This window comes from Mustela lutreola, chromosome 2, assembly GCF_030435805.1.
Source record: "Mustela lutreola isolate mMusLut2 chromosome 2, mMusLut2.pri, whole genome shotgun sequence".
NCBI classification, from domain to species: domain Eukaryota; kingdom Metazoa; phylum Chordata; class Mammalia; order Carnivora; family Mustelidae; genus Mustela; species Mustela lutreola.
This window is the reverse complement of record NC_081291.1, coordinates 2,815,692-2,830,154: the sequence shown is the minus strand read 5'-3', so window position 1 is coordinate 2,830,154 and position 14,463 is coordinate 2,815,692. Positions and strand designations below refer to the sequence as shown.

Below are 14,463 nucleotides of genomic sequence, written 5' to 3'. Positions count from 1 at the left end.
TGGACACATAAAATGGCCGAGGGCCTGTTTGCTGGTGTCTGGCCTGGAGGGAGGCCTCTGAGGACAGGCAGGCTAGGAGCCCGGCAGCCACGCCAAGCCCTTGGTGCCCCCCACTCCCTAATCGGGACGCTGCATTCCTGTCCCATTAAACCCCAGGCCGGGGACCGGGCCAGGCAGGGATTGGCACCAGGTCAGGGCGGGGTTACCCGTTGGGACCAACCTTGCAACACAGGCCGCTGGCCTGGGAGGGGGCGGGGGTGGCTGGGTGTGGGCCTGGCAGCTGCACCTGGGCACCAGACTTGCTGTGTGACCTTGGACGGGCCACCCACCCTCTCTGGGCCTGGGCCTGGTTTTCCCCTCCAGGTGACAGCTCCTCTCCCCTGGCTTCCCCTGGGCCCGCCCCCACACACTCCCTTGACACACAGTAGGTGGGGAGGGGCTAAAATCCTGCAGTAGCGTTTAGAGATTAAGTTCCAAGGCGCCCCCCCCACCCATGCACAGAAGAGGATCAACAAACAGCCTCGTTGGGCCTCTGGGGACCAGTGCTGGCACACAGTAGGTCCTCAGGCAGAATTTGCCCAGTGGGTGAGAGCGGGACCCTGGGCCTAGAGCAGCCGCAGTCCCCTTGCTGCTGTCGTGACCTCTGAGGAGACCGGGGCACAGAGACCCTGCGTTCTGCCCAGAGTCCTACCACTTGGAAGTGGAAGAGCTGGGGCAGGCCCAGGCTGCTCTGCGCGGCACATAGTAGGTGTTAGAGTTCCCTTTGGGTTCCTGTCATTCTCTTCTGCGGGTGAGGGGTGAAGAGGCCTTGACCCCTCACTAAGCTGTCCCCAGCACCCCCCCACCCCCGCAGGACTCCTCCAGGAAGACATCACATGGCCATTAACCCGCCCACCCTGGGCTGCCCGCCCCCTCTCCTTCCTGAGGGGTGGGGGAGGAGGAGGCGCGCCCAACCCTCACTTTGCACCCTTGACCTTGGGAAGCCTGGTAGATGTGGCCTCCTCTCCCTGTCCCTTTCCCGGGCACCCACCTCTGGGCCTTGGCCTCTGCTGTTCCCCATGCTTGGGACGCCCTTCCCACAATCCTGGGGTCCTTCCTGGTGGCACCTGCTCCTCCTGGGACCAGGGGAATGAACCTCTGACCTCACCTTGGGGCCCTTAGTAGTTGTTGCGTGGCAGTGGCTCGGGTCTGCTAGTCTGAGTTTCAGCCCAGCCGCTGGTCTGCTGTGTCACCTTGCCTCCTCACTGCTCTGAGCCTCTCCTTGTCTTTAAAGCCCAGGGTTACAGTGGGAAGGATGAAGTCAAGGTGCCTGGTTAGTGCCTGAATTAATTCCTGAAATGTCCAGGGCACAGAGGAGGCCCCAGAAGGGCCGAAACCGGCCCGGGTTCTGCCACCTTGGTGCGGCCAACGACCCCGGGTTAGATGGGAGGTGGGACTGGGGAGCCCGGTGGCGAGGTGGGCGGGGCTGGGTGTGGGCTTTCTCCAGCGCCTGGCTCTGTGGTCTTCGGTTCATCCGGTTTGCTGCGCCCCTACTGTGCGCCCGCGGCGGTGGCGGGAGGGGGTGGGCGGGGAGCACAGAGAGAAGGGGTGCCCCACCTCTAGCCCGGGAGGAGCCTGCTGAGGCCTGCCCCTCTGCCGCCGAGTCAGCACCCAGCACCCCGGAAATCCCGCAGAGGCGAGCGCGGGGGCGGAGCTCTGATGAAAGATGGGCCTGGTGGGTGTGGGCCTGAGCTTAGGGGGACCCCCCCCACCTCCCGCCTGGCCGGCGTGGGGGTGGGGCTTCCCGGAGAAGAGGAGTTTCATTGGATTGTCATTGCCAAGGAAACCGCCTGGTGTGGGGGCACCTACTAGGCGTCAGGTGTGAGCCGGGCCTGTTGGAGCGCAGGAAGCCGTGAGGCTCTCCCGGGAGAAGACGCAGGGCCCAGTGGGTGTGGAACAGACGCGGCTCTTTGCTGCTAGGAGCCCACCTGACCCAGCGAGGGGGCTCAGCTGCCTTTCCTCTCCTGGCGTACACCGTCTTCTAACTCTTAGAGGGAGGCACCCAGGAGGCCTGGGTGGAGGCCGTGGCCCAGGGTGTGGCGGGCAGGTGGCCTGTGTTCCTGGAGAGAGGGTGTGGGCCAGGTGTCTGCAAAGCCAGTTTGGTTTCCAGGGTGAGGGACGAGGTGATGGCTTGTTGGGCTGGTGGCGGGAGCAGGGACATGGGAGGCCAGACCCAGAGGGTCAGGGTCGCCGGGCGCCCGGGCTGGGGGTCCAGGTGTGTCTGGGCCCCTGTGTTCTCCTCTGTCAGTGGACGAGACCAGTGGGGGTCATGCCGCTCTCGTGGGGCAGGGGGGGCTCTTTGGCCTGTATCCATGCTCCCAGGCCAGGCCCTCCGGAGGATGTCTTGTGGTTACGTGGGGAAAGAGATGCTCTCGGACCCGGTGTGGACCCCAGGACTTGACCTGCTGCCCCACACCAGTTCCGAGGCCCAGGCTTGCTCCTTCCCAGCCAGGTGGTTTCCAGCAAATGAGAACCTGGGCCTCCTCACCCTTGAAGTAGGGCTGTGCGGGCCCCCTTGCCCTGCGGGCTCAGTGCCCGTGGGAAGGCGGGGGCGGAGTGGCCGTGGAAGGGGGGCCGGTGAATCATCCGAACTATCTCAGGGCCCGACCTTGAGGCCCCCAGAGACACCTCAGGGTCCGAGGGGATGCTGGGGCACCCCGGTGGGGGGGGACAGATCAGCCAGGGTGGCCATCTTGAGGCGGATCAGAAGGGGGTGAGGAGGGCCAAGGCCAGTCTGATCCGGAGCCCATCTGCCCACTTGCTCCCGGGGGCCTGGGGCCAGACAGCAGATGGTGGCAGGGGGTGGAAGCCGCCATGGGGGCTCCTCCGAGGCTTCCCGGGGCTGAGCCTCTCAGAAGGGGTCAGCCTCCCATCTTCCTGCTCCCAGCAGCCACTTGTCAGCCTCCCCCCCTGCCAACAGGCTGGCGGAACTGAGGGGGGAACCGAGCAGCTGGTGCGGTCAGCGGGAAAGAGGGCGGGCCAAAGAGAGAAGCATCCTGGGAAGTGTAGTTTGTGCCTGTGTGGCTGCACAAAGGCCTCTGTGTTGGCCCCAAGGCCTGGACCCCGTCCCCAGGGCGGCCCAGGCTTGGGACCGTTCCGCCATGGCCTTGGGGCTGGCCGCACAGACCCTGGGCTCCGTGGCCCGCCAGGCTGGCCCTGCGAGGTGGGAGGGATCTGGGTTCGAGCCACGCTGGGCTGCTTGGCGCTGGGGGCTGGCGCTCCAGAGGTCCTGAGGAGGCCGAGGAAGGCACAGCTGCACCCCTCTCCTGGGAGACGTCGGGGGGCTCTGTCCTGGGAGCCGACCGGCCAGAGGATTGTGGGTTGTGTTGGGTGGCTCGGGGCAGCCAGGGGCTCCCCAGAGAGGGCGGAGGGGTGCGGACAGGAGCCAGAGGGTTGCACAAGCGCCCGAGTGGTTGGATGAGTCACAGCCCAGGGGAAGGCGGAAAAAAGGAGTGGGGACGAGGGGCAGGACGGACTGAGCGCCGCCCCCGCCGTGGCCGGCTCTTCCAGAGCCCTCTGTTCATTTAACGGATGGGGAGACTGAGGCCCGGGCCGAACAGCAGTGGCCTGGGTGGGCCTGATATGGGCAGGAAGCCCCCAGCCCCCTGCTCCACCTCCGCAGGGTTCATCCGCGGCAGGCAGCGGAAAGCAGTCCCAGAGCCAGACTGCTCCTTGGGGGCTCCCCCGGGGTTTGTTGTGCTGTCCCTGGCTCCGCCCCCCGGGGCACGCCTACAGCCTGGTGACCCCAGCCTGGTCTCTAGATCTTAGTCTCTTCCTTTCCCTCAGAGCCCCCCAAGTGAACTGGGCCTCACTGGGAGGTGGGAGGGAGGGTCTGGGAGGCCAAGAGGCCAGGCGGACATGGACCCTTGGGTCATGTACCCTAGGTTTGAGCTGGGGTGCAGTTGTGGGGCTGTGGGCACAGGTCTCCTCCCCGAGGCCTGGTTTCTCACCTCCCTGGCAGAGATGATGCTGCCCCGGGGGGGATGGCGCCTGGTGGGTGGCTTGTGTCAATGCCTCCTAGAGAGGCTGGGTGCAGGGGCAGAAGCCAGTGCTCCGCGTCATGAGGAAGCAAGTCCCGGGAGGCATTTGTTGGGCACCTGCTGTGTGCTCTCGCCCCGCTGCAGATCACCTCTGGGGTGGGTCGTCTGGTGGGCCCTCTAGTGGAGGACAGGGCACCAGGGTCCGCCCCCTGAGGCATCCAGCGTGGGTTTTGCCGATTTCATCTCACCTTGAGATGCTGAACTTGAGGTGCTGAACTGTACCCCCCATCCCCCACCCCCTGCCTTGGACAACTGAGGCTGGGGGGCAGGGCGGGGTGCCCCTTTCCCAGGGTCCCTGGGACCCTGGCACCCTCACGAGCACTCCCTCCCTCCCCGGCGCTGTAGGTCTCGGCGCGGAAGATGGCCGGCGGCGTGGACGGCCCCATTGGGATCCCGTTCCCTGACCACAGCAGCGACATCCTGAGTGGACTCAACGAGCAGCGGACGCAGGGCCTGCTGTGCGACGTGGTGATCCTCGTGGAGGGCCGGGAGTTCCCCACGCACCGCTCGGTGCTGGCGGCCTGCAGCCAGTACTTCAAGAAGCTGTTCACGTCGGGCGCCGTGGTGGACCAGCAGAACGTGTACGAGATCGACTTCGTCAGCGCCGAGGCGCTCACGGCCCTCATGGACTTCGCCTACACGGCCACGCTCACCGTCAGCACGGCCAACGTGGGCGACATCCTCAGTGCTGCCCGCCTGCTCGAGATCCCCGCCGTGAGCCACGTCTGCGCCGACCTCCTCGACCGGCAGATCCTGGCGGCCGACGCGGGCGCCGACACCGGGCAGCTGGACCTCGTCGATCAGACCGACCAGCGGAACCTGCTCCGGGCCAAGGAGTACCTCGAGTTCTTCCAGAGCAACCCCATGAACAGCCTGCCCCCCGCCGCTGCCGCCGCCGCCGCCGCCTTCCCCTGGTCTGCCTTTGGCGCGTCCGACGATGACCTGGATGCCACCAAGGAGGCCGTGGCCGCGGCTGTGGCCGCCGTGGCCGCTGGCGACTGCAACGGCTTGGACTTCTACGGGCCGGGGCCGCCGGGCGATCGGCCCTCGGCTGGGGACGGGGATGAGGGCGACAGCAACCCAGGTCTGTGGCCCGAGCGCGACGAGGATGCCCCCACCGGGGGCCTCTTCCCCCCCCCCGTGGCCCCGCCGGCCACCGCTACGCAGAATGGCCACTACGGCCGGGGTGGGGAGGAGGAGGCGGCCTCGCTGTCCGAGGCAGCCCCCGAGCCCGGCGACTCTCCGGGCTTCCTGTCGGGTGCGGCCGAGGACGGGGACGGGGACGGGCCCGAAGCCGACGGGCTGGCGGCCAGCACGCTGCTGCAGCAGATGATGTCATCGGTGGGCCGGGCGGGGGCGGCGGCGGCGGGGGACAGTGACGACGAGTCGCGGGCGGACGACAAGGGCGTTGTGGACTACTACCTGAAGTACTTCAGCAGCGCCCACGACGGGGATGTTTACCCAGCCTGGTCGCAGAAGGTGGAAAAGAAGATCCGGGCCAAGGCCTTCCAGAAGTGCCCCATCTGCGAGAAGGTCATCCAGGGCGCCGGCAAGCTGCCCCGGCACATCCGGACCCACACCGGGGAGAAGCCCTACGAGTGCAACATCTGCAAGGTCCGCTTCACCAGGTGAGCCAGCCGTGGGGGCGTGGCCGGGGGCGGGGTTGCTGCAGGGGCGTGGCCAGGGGTGCAGGGGCGTGGCCAGGGGTGTTGCCAGGGCCCTTTGCCTCAACTGCAGGCATGTGTGGACCCCTCCCCCACGTGTGGACCCAGCCACGCGCTCGCACGCATGCACACAGCGCGGGCACGCGCAAGGGTGGCGCGGTCCTGCCTGGAAGGGTGCTCCTTCCGTTTTTGGGCACCTGCCGCCCCTACGGCCCTCGGGGAGCAGCCTTCGGGTGCGGGGGGAGCTTGGGTGCTCACCACGGGGAGTGTGCGGGCGCTGGGGCCGAACCACAGGAGGCTCAAGGGGAAGGCACAGGGAGTCGCTCTTCTTCTTTTCCCAGGGGTGGTTCTTCTCTGCTGTGCTGGAGGCGGATGTTTGCTTTGGGAGGGGGTGGCTGCCCCATAGGGCATCGGGAGCTGTGTTATCTCCTTGAGTCTCCTGGGAGCCCTGGGGGCCTCACTGTCCTGGGCCAACATTTATGGCACACTTGCTGGGTGCTGGGCCCGGTCCTAGGCGGTGGGGACCCAGGAGTGCAGAGACACGCTAGAGGTCCTGTGTGGGCGAGGGGGCACATCTGAGGCGAAACCACAGAATTGGTAACGTGAGTTGGCAGAGCTACAGGGAACAGAGTGGGGGGCAGCAGCTGTTTTAAACAGAGCCAGTATCCCAAGGAGGCAAGGGAAAGGCAACGTGAACAGCCGGTGCAAAGGTCCTGAGGCCAGTGGACTTGGGCGTTGCAGCTACCTGTGGAGGGAAATGGGCCTACGAGCTACTGGGCTTGGTCCACAGGCAGGAGGAGTCCGAGGCCAGGTTAGGGGAATTTGTGATTGGATCTTAAGAGTCCAGAGCTGGCTGGTTGGGCCTTGTGGACCAACCCAGTGGAGGTGGGGGGCTGGCGTGCAGGGGCCTGGCCAGGCTGGGTGACTCAGCATCACCCCCTACCCCCACCCGCCCTGGGGTTCCCCCAGCCACGCCCACCCAGGCTAAAGAAAGAGGCCATTGTCCCAGCTTCCCGGTCCTGCCCCATGGGGACAGGACAGAGGGGCTGACCTCTGGCCCCCTCCCCAGCAGGCCAGGAGAAGAGGGTGTGGCCCTGACTGCAGGGCCTGGTATCCCCACGACGGGCCAAGGGTGTAGGGGGGAGGGAGGCAGTCTAGTTGGTGGCCCAGCCCCCACCCCTTTGGTGAGCTTAGGGTGCTCAGAGTCTTGGGCCCTCCCTCTTTCTCCAGACAGGAGTCCTAAGGCGTCTGTGGGCCCTGCCCTCAGGGGTCTCTGGGTCCAGCAGCAGCCTGATAGAGGCCCAGCAAGCCAGGGTCTAGAGAGGTGACCAGGCTGAGCAGAGGCCTGGAGCACCCCTGTCCCACTCCCCCAGCTCCCCTAACCAGAGGCCTGACGCAGTTTCATTCTGACCTGCTGTACTCGTGGTTACCCCACCCTGACTCGGGCTGATCCTGTTTGTCATTCGGGGAAGCTGAGGCAGGGAGAAGGTCCCTGGGCTGTGCCTCTTCCCCCATGTGCCCACCTGGCTCCTCTTTGCCCCCAACCCAGGGCCCCAGCCCCCACGCCTTCCTCCAGGCCAGGGAGCCCAGGGGCCCCTCTGAGTCACACTAGAGAGTTGAGTAAGCGGGGCCTGTGGCAGCCGGGGCTATAATTACCCGGACCAGGGCTGGGGGTGACGAAACAGGCTGCTTTCACCCCCACCCCACCACTGTGCGGCCCCTGACCTGCTGTGCAACTTGGGTCAGGTCACTTTCCCTCTCTGGGCCTCACGTGGGGAAATCTCTGTGCACTGCTTGCATAGTCCGAGGGGCTGCTGTACCCTCTGGACCCGGCCCCATGCTAGAATCCAGGCAAGGCAGCCGGAGGACTATGTTAGCTGACTTTGGGTAGCGTGAGAGGAAGGGAACTTGGCGGCTGCATCCCCTCACTGCTGACAGACCTGGTCAGTCCAGGGAACGATGAGTTCACTGTGGCCTGAGTTCCATTGATGCACCTAGAAGTAATAAGGCTGGAGAATAGGCAGGAGTGTGGTTGCAGAGTGCCAGGTCTTGACCCTCAGAGCAGTAGGGAGTCAAGAAAGGGTTAGAGCAAGTAAGGATACCAGCTCTGTGGATGATTCCAGAGGGAGGGACCTGGGGCTAGAGGAACCTCGGGGAGACCAAGTCTCTGACTAAGGGGAAAGCCTTCCTGGAGGAGGAGGGCATTTGAGATGGGGCTTTGAAGGATGAATAGGAGTTTGTTACTCCTGGTTCTGACCAGGCTGGCCACATGTGAAAAGTGAGAGACCTAGTGTATCTCAGATGTTGCTGGCCGGGGCTCCTGAGACCCAGGTCTCTGCCCTGCCGAATGGGTCCAAGCAGGAGCCCTCTCCTGTGACTGCAGACCAACCCAGTGCGGGAAAGCGTCATGTGAGTCACTGCTGTGATTTTACATTTTCTGATAGCCACAAATTTAAAAAAGTTAAAGGGATGGGTGAAAGTGATTTGAATCCTACTTTGTATCCTTTTTTAAAATACATCTAACATGTAACCAGTGTGCCAAATCATAAATGAGTTTTTTTTACATTACATTAACCAGGTAAAGTCTTCAGAATCTGGGATGCATTTTGCACTTCTAGCAACTCTCAGTTCGGACAGGACATGTTTTCAAGGGCTCAGGGGCCACGTGCGAGCAGTGGCTGCTGGGGGACAGAGCCGCAGCTGGCCTGAAGTTGCTTAAGGCTGACACGCTGACCAGCTTTGGGGGCCCGAAAGGCCCCAGGTTGAGCTAGGTCCATGCTGTTCCCTGTGGGGCAAGATGGGCAGGCAGAGATCCCAGAATCACCCCGATCCTGCTGTCTTGGGGCTCATGGTCCAGTTAGGCAGACAGATGAGGAACAAGGAAACGGGCATGAGAGTCAGATGGTGGTGGTGTGAGGGACGTGGGGTGGTGTCGACTGTAGGGGGTGGAGGGACCTCTCTGAGGAAGTGACATTTGAGCTGGAATTTAGATGTGAAGATCTGGGAAGAAAGTGCTCCAGGCTTCAGGAAGAACACATGCAAAGGTGCTGAGGTAGGCATGTGCTTAGTGTGTTGCTGTGACAGCCAGGAAGCCGGGGTGGTCGGAGCCAACCAAGAGAAGCAGAGGTGCTGGGAGAGTTGATGGGGCCTAGGGGCTGTGGGGTGGAGACTCATGGCCCCAGGATGCAGGATTGCCGGTATTAAAAACCAGGACAGCTGGCCCCCCCCATCTGTTACCAAACACCCCAGCATTCTGCCTTGTGCCCTGCAGTATATTTCAGACCCCGGAGTAGGGCCTGGTGCTCAGCAGGCACTCCATCAAAGTCCCGGGGGGAAGCCCTTATATCCCTCCTTCTATGGCTGGGAAAAGGGGTTCAGAGAGGTTCAGCCGTTGTCATGAGGCCACACAGCGAGTGATCCGAGGCCTGTTTCCATTCCTGTGGGCCCTCGGCGCCTCCTTCGCCCCAGAGCGCCCAGCAGTGCCCCTGCTCCAGCGCCGATGTCTCACGTCCCCAGCCAAGCCAGCGGGTGGGGGGTGGGCTGCGGGGGGGCCCCCCCCCGGCCGTGCCCGCTGACCCGTCGCCCCGTCCACAGGCAGGACAAGCTCAAGGTGCACATGAGGAAGCACACGGGCGAGAAGCCGTACCTGTGCCAGCAGTGCGGGGCGGCCTTCGCCCACAACTACGACCTGAAGAACCACATGCGTGTGCACACGGGCCTGCGTCCCTACCAGTGTGACAGCTGCTGCAAGACCTTCGTCCGCTCCGACCACCTGCACAGACACCTCAAGAAGGACGGCTGCAACGGCGTCCCCTCGCGCCGCGGCCGCAAGCCCCGCGTCCGGGGCGGGGGGCTCGGGGGGCCCGACCCCTCCCCGGGGGCCGCCGCGCCGCCCGGCGCCCCAGCCCCGCCCGGCTCCCCTGACGCCCGGCGCAACGGCCAGGAGAAGCACTTTAAGGACGAGGAGGAGGACGAGGAGGCGGCCAGCCCCGACGGCCTGAGCAGGTTGAATGTAGCGGGTGCCGGCGCAGGGGGGGCCGACGGGGGCACCGGGCCCACCGCCGACGGCAGCTTTGCGGCCGGACTTGCCTGAAAACCAAAAAGAGAAAACAGAAACCCGAGAGAGAGAGAGAGAGAGACAGAGAGAGAGAGAGAGAGAGAGAGAGAGAAAGAGAAAATCACCCACCACCCCCCCAAAAAACACAAAAAAAGAAAATCTATCTATATACAGATATCTATATCTATATATATATATACAGATATATATATATGAAACGTCACAGAATCTAGGGTAGTGCTTTTCTCAGATTTTTCTCCTTCATGATGATCTCTCCCTCCACGGGGACCCTCGCCCCCGCTCCGGCTCCCCATCCCCCCACCCCGTCGATGGGTTTCGGGGCTCACTTTGGGGTTTTTGTGGGACACAGATGCGGAGGCCCCCAGACGTCCCCCGGCACGGAGTCTGGGGTCCCATCTGAGGCCTGGTCAGGGCCCCAGGCCCCAGGTGGAGGTGAGGGTGGCCGTGGGGGGCTGGGGACGGGGGGGTGGGTGTGGGCTTTTGTTTTCCTCCCCTCACTGGTTTCTACGAGTCTTTCAGACAGGACCTTAAACGCTCTCTGTCCGCTGTGAGTGGACGTTAAAATGTACCCCGTCCCCACCCCCCACCCTCCTTCCTCAGGGCACTTACTAAGTGGGGGTCTCCCCGCCTCCCGTTCCTGCCTGTGGTCCTCTGTGTCTCCTGGCCGCTGTGACACAAATCTATTTATTTCCAGGCCTGGAGAGAGGGGAGCCCTGGGGGGTGGGGGGGGGGCGGCGGGGGCACCAGGGCGGCTCCCAGGGGCTCCTGCTGCCTCCCTTCTCGGCACTTACACCCCGGCGGACCCCCACCCCCACCCCCACCCCGGACCTCCGCTCAGGGCGCCCCCCCACCTGCGCTCCCTGACCAGGCCGCCCAGACCCCACGAGACGACGTTTGGAGATTCGAGACTTTTTTGTCTTCACCCTCCCTGCTCCTGCCCAAGTTTTTAAAGCACTTTTTAGATTTTTTTTTTTCTTTTCCTCCTTAAAAACAAAATTTATATATAGATATATATAGATATATATATAAAATATACTTTCCTCAGAGGAGCTGACAACAGTGTGGGGCAGAGCAGCCCAGAGCAGAGGGAGCCCAGGGTCTCGTGGTGGCAGGGAAGAGGGAGAGAGTCCAGAAGTTCCAGTGTCACAAAAGCAATAAAAACAAGATTTTACAAAACGAAAGGAAAAACAAAAAAAACAAAAAAACAAAAACAAAAAAAAAACCAAAAAAACTTAAAAAAAAAAAAAAGACAACCAACCACAAATAGAAGTCTCGGCACTTTGTAACAGAACGGGTACTACACTTTATCTTAATTCTTAATTTAAAAACATGTTTACAAGTCGCAACCAACTTCTATGAAAAGTCGAAAAGACAAAAAAAAATAAAAAATAAAAAACAGAGAGAGAGCGAGCGAGCGAGAGAGAGCGAGAGAGCAAAAAGAAAATTCCTAAAAGTCCATTTATTTTTGTACAAAATAATAAAAAAAAAAACCCACCACAGATGCAGAATCCACTTCTGTTCCCCGAGGTGAGGAGGGGTCAGGAAGGCACGGGCCGGGGCTGAGGCCGTTCGTGCTTCGCCACGGGGCCTGTGCTGCAGGCAGGACCGTGGGGTTTTTGTGTTTCTGCCGTGTCCCCCACCCCCCTTCTGTCCCTTTTTGGTTCTGATTTGGAGATGTCTCGTCACCCACCAGCCATACGATGGCCGACCCGTGTCCGCGGGGACCGTCCTTCCTGACGCCCCCAGCTCAGGGATGGGCCCGAGAGAGGGCTGGCCTTCCGACCAGCCAGAGCAGCCCAGCCCCCCTCCTCCCCCACCGGCCCCTGCCCTCGCCCCTCGCCCACTTCGGGGCTCCCCGCCCTCCAGCATGGCCGCCCTTCCTTGTGGCCACCAAGGAGCTGCCATCTTGGACATGCCATCCCCGTCGAGGTGGGTGACGGGGCCCCACCTCCAGGGCCTTACATCCCCCCCCCCAGGCACCCCTCTTTTTATTCAAAGGCACTGACTGTAATCTGGGGGCTGGCACCTGCCTCCCCCCAGCCCCTGGCACCCCAAAGGCCCGGTACCAACCGAGCCACAGGCCACGGACAGGGGCCAGGGCTGGGGAGACCGTGTTGCCAGAGGCCAGGGCACCCTCACCCCAACGCCCTCTCGCATATGCAATGCCTAGCGTGGGACCCTGTAAATAGACGCTCTGCCCAGCCGAGACCCTTCCCCATCGAAGCCCAAGGTGAGGGGCCCCTGCTCCCCCCAGCTGCTGGCCCGTCTCCCCAGGCCCCTTGGCTCTGTGACACAGACCCCCGTCTTCTTTTTCTTTCTTTCTTTCTTTTTTTTTTTAAAGGGAAGCGCTTTAAGAAGGCAACTTTCATCATCGTTTCTACAGGATGGTTTTCGTGTCTCCTCCCCCCCCCCCCGAGCCCATAAACCCCCCCAAAATGTCTCAGGACTGCCCCCCCCCCCGAGGGGGTGGCATGGAGCCCAGGGTGGCCTCGCTCACACCCCGTGTCACGGAGTGAGCTCTTTTGGAGAACCATCTGTGGAGGCCAAGCAGAGAGCTTGAGCACCCAGGCCAGGGACCCCCCCCCCCCCGCCCCAGCCGAGAGGTTCCCTGAGGGAACAGCCCTCTCCCCCTCACCCTACCCGTATACCCCCTTGCAATAAAACCAACTGAAAAATCAGCTGTCGTCCTGGCCAGTGGGGGCGACTGGACTTGGGGGATCAAGGCCTCTGGGACTATGGCGGGGGGGGGGGGGGCAAGGGCTGAACCCCCGCCGAGCACACTTTTAACAAACTTCCTTGGGAATTGCACTAAACCCCTGCCCCTAGCTCTGAGCTCAGCTTCTGACAGCCCTGCCCACCCACTCCGCCTTAACCCTCTCTTGCTGTCCGCCAGCCCGTCCTAGGGGCCGCAGGGTCTGCATGGGCCCAGCGCCGGGACCCCAGCCGCCCCCAACTCTGCGCAATCACATACTGTATATAGACGTGGATCGATTTTATTTTTATTCTTTAAATTAAGGTCGTGATAAAGTGTTGCCAAAGATACTGCTGAATTCTCGCGTTTCAGGAAACAAACAAAAAAAAATTTGAGGGGGAACGTGCTGACTGGTCAGAAGGGACACAGCAAAACGTTTTTTTGTTTGGTTGTTTGGGGTTTTTTTTGTGTTTTCTTTTTTTGGGGTGTTTTTTTTTTTTTTTTTAACTGCCTGGTACAAAAAAAAAAAAAAAAAAAGAAAGAAAAGAAAAAGCGAAATTGTTATTTCCATCATCTTGGTGAAGTTGTGTGGCTGTGTGTTGTGCGCGTGTGTGTAAGAATGAGGTCCCGGCCTGGGGCTCTGGGTGGGGGGCGCTCCGGGGGACGCTCGGGGTGGGGGAGCCGGAGCCCCCCACCCCCAGCCGTCCACCAGCCTGTGGGACCTGGAGAGAGAGGTTAACACCCTTGCTACTGCTCCCTGCCTAGACCCCCACCCCAACCCTGACCCTGCCTTTTGAGATTAAGAGAAAAAAAAAAAAAAAAAAGGCAAAAAAAAAAAAAAAGAAAAAAAACTTAAAACCCAGTGAATGTAAAGTGCCGGAGCAGGCCCAGCCGGGCTCAGCAGGCCGTACCAAAGTCTGCCCCGTTGGGTGGCTTGCCCAGGAGAACCCATGTGGCCATCTCATCCCGTTCCGTTTGTACATGGCTGTCCCTTGGCTTCCTTCCAGGGGGGAGGGGGGTCTTAGGGGGGAGGGGAGAGACGCCAGTCCCTTCCAGGGCCCTCTGGGGCATCTCTGCACTACTGAGACCCAGTAATGGTGGTGGGAGTGCGGGGTCGGGGGGGGGGGGGGTACCGCGGCGGATGTGTGGCACAGGGTGGCACTGAGGCAGGGGCTGGGGCCCGGGGAGCACCCCCACCCACCCACCCACCCACCCCAGGACCGAGGCAGTCCAGGCAGCCGGGATGGTAGGAGGCCAGACAGAGCGAAAGGCAAAGCAGGACAAAAAAATTTAAAACCAACAAAAAAAGCAAAAATCCTATTTTTTGAGAAAGAAAGATATTTATATTTGCAGTTTTATTTTAAAAAGTTATTTAAGCTGAGGAAGCAGCCTTCCTGGAGGGGCGGCTGGCGCAGGACGGGTCAGGGCCTGGGGGTTCAGGGGCCCCCGGGAGCCATAACCTCAGAGTTCAGACTAGCTCGCACTAAGTCCATAGATTTACATGGGGGGTGGGCGGGCAGGGCCAGCAGATGGAGGGGGCCGGGGAGGCCCCTGTCCTGGAGTCGGAGCTGCCTGGAGGCCACGGCCAGGGGTCCGGATACCCCGGTTCCCCCCTGCCCCTCCCAGGCCCAGATACAAGGTGCCTTGGACTTTGGGGGGCCGGGGCTGGTGAATGGGGGGCAGGGCAGCGCCCGGGGACACAGAGCACAGAGCAGACATTCCATAGACTGTATCTGAGAGTCTTTATAAAGTGTGGGAGATTTAAAAAAAAAAATCAATTGATAAAAATGCACTTTTTGGGGGTGGGGGGGGAGAAGCTTTAAAAGTAATAAAAAAACAAAAACAAAAAGACAAAAGATGAAAAACCAGACAAAAAAAAGTCATTTTTCTTGTACATAAAAAAACCACTAAACGCAGCCTGTTACGAAAGCTGCCGCCTCATTTGCCTGA

At 61.6% G+C, this 14,463-nt stretch overlaps 1 protein-coding gene across 2 annotated transcripts in view; it reads left to right on the top strand.

Moving 5' to 3' along the window:
- The window catches only part of ZBTB7A (zinc finger and BTB domain containing 7A), a 19,792-nt gene extending 5,329 nt beyond the window's left edge, over window positions 1–14,463 (top strand). For both annotated transcript variants that reach the window (XM_059159481.1, XM_059159480.1), the window contains exons 2-3: window positions 4,425–5,707; window positions 9,338–14,463. In XM_059159481.1, the coding sequence (XP_059015464.1) occupies window positions 4,440–5,707; window positions 9,338–9,836 (1,767 nt within the window). In that variant the 5' untranslated portion in view covers window positions 4,425–4,439 and the 3' untranslated portion in view covers window positions 9,837–14,463. The remainder of the gene's footprint in view (window positions 1–4,424; window positions 5,708–9,337) is intronic.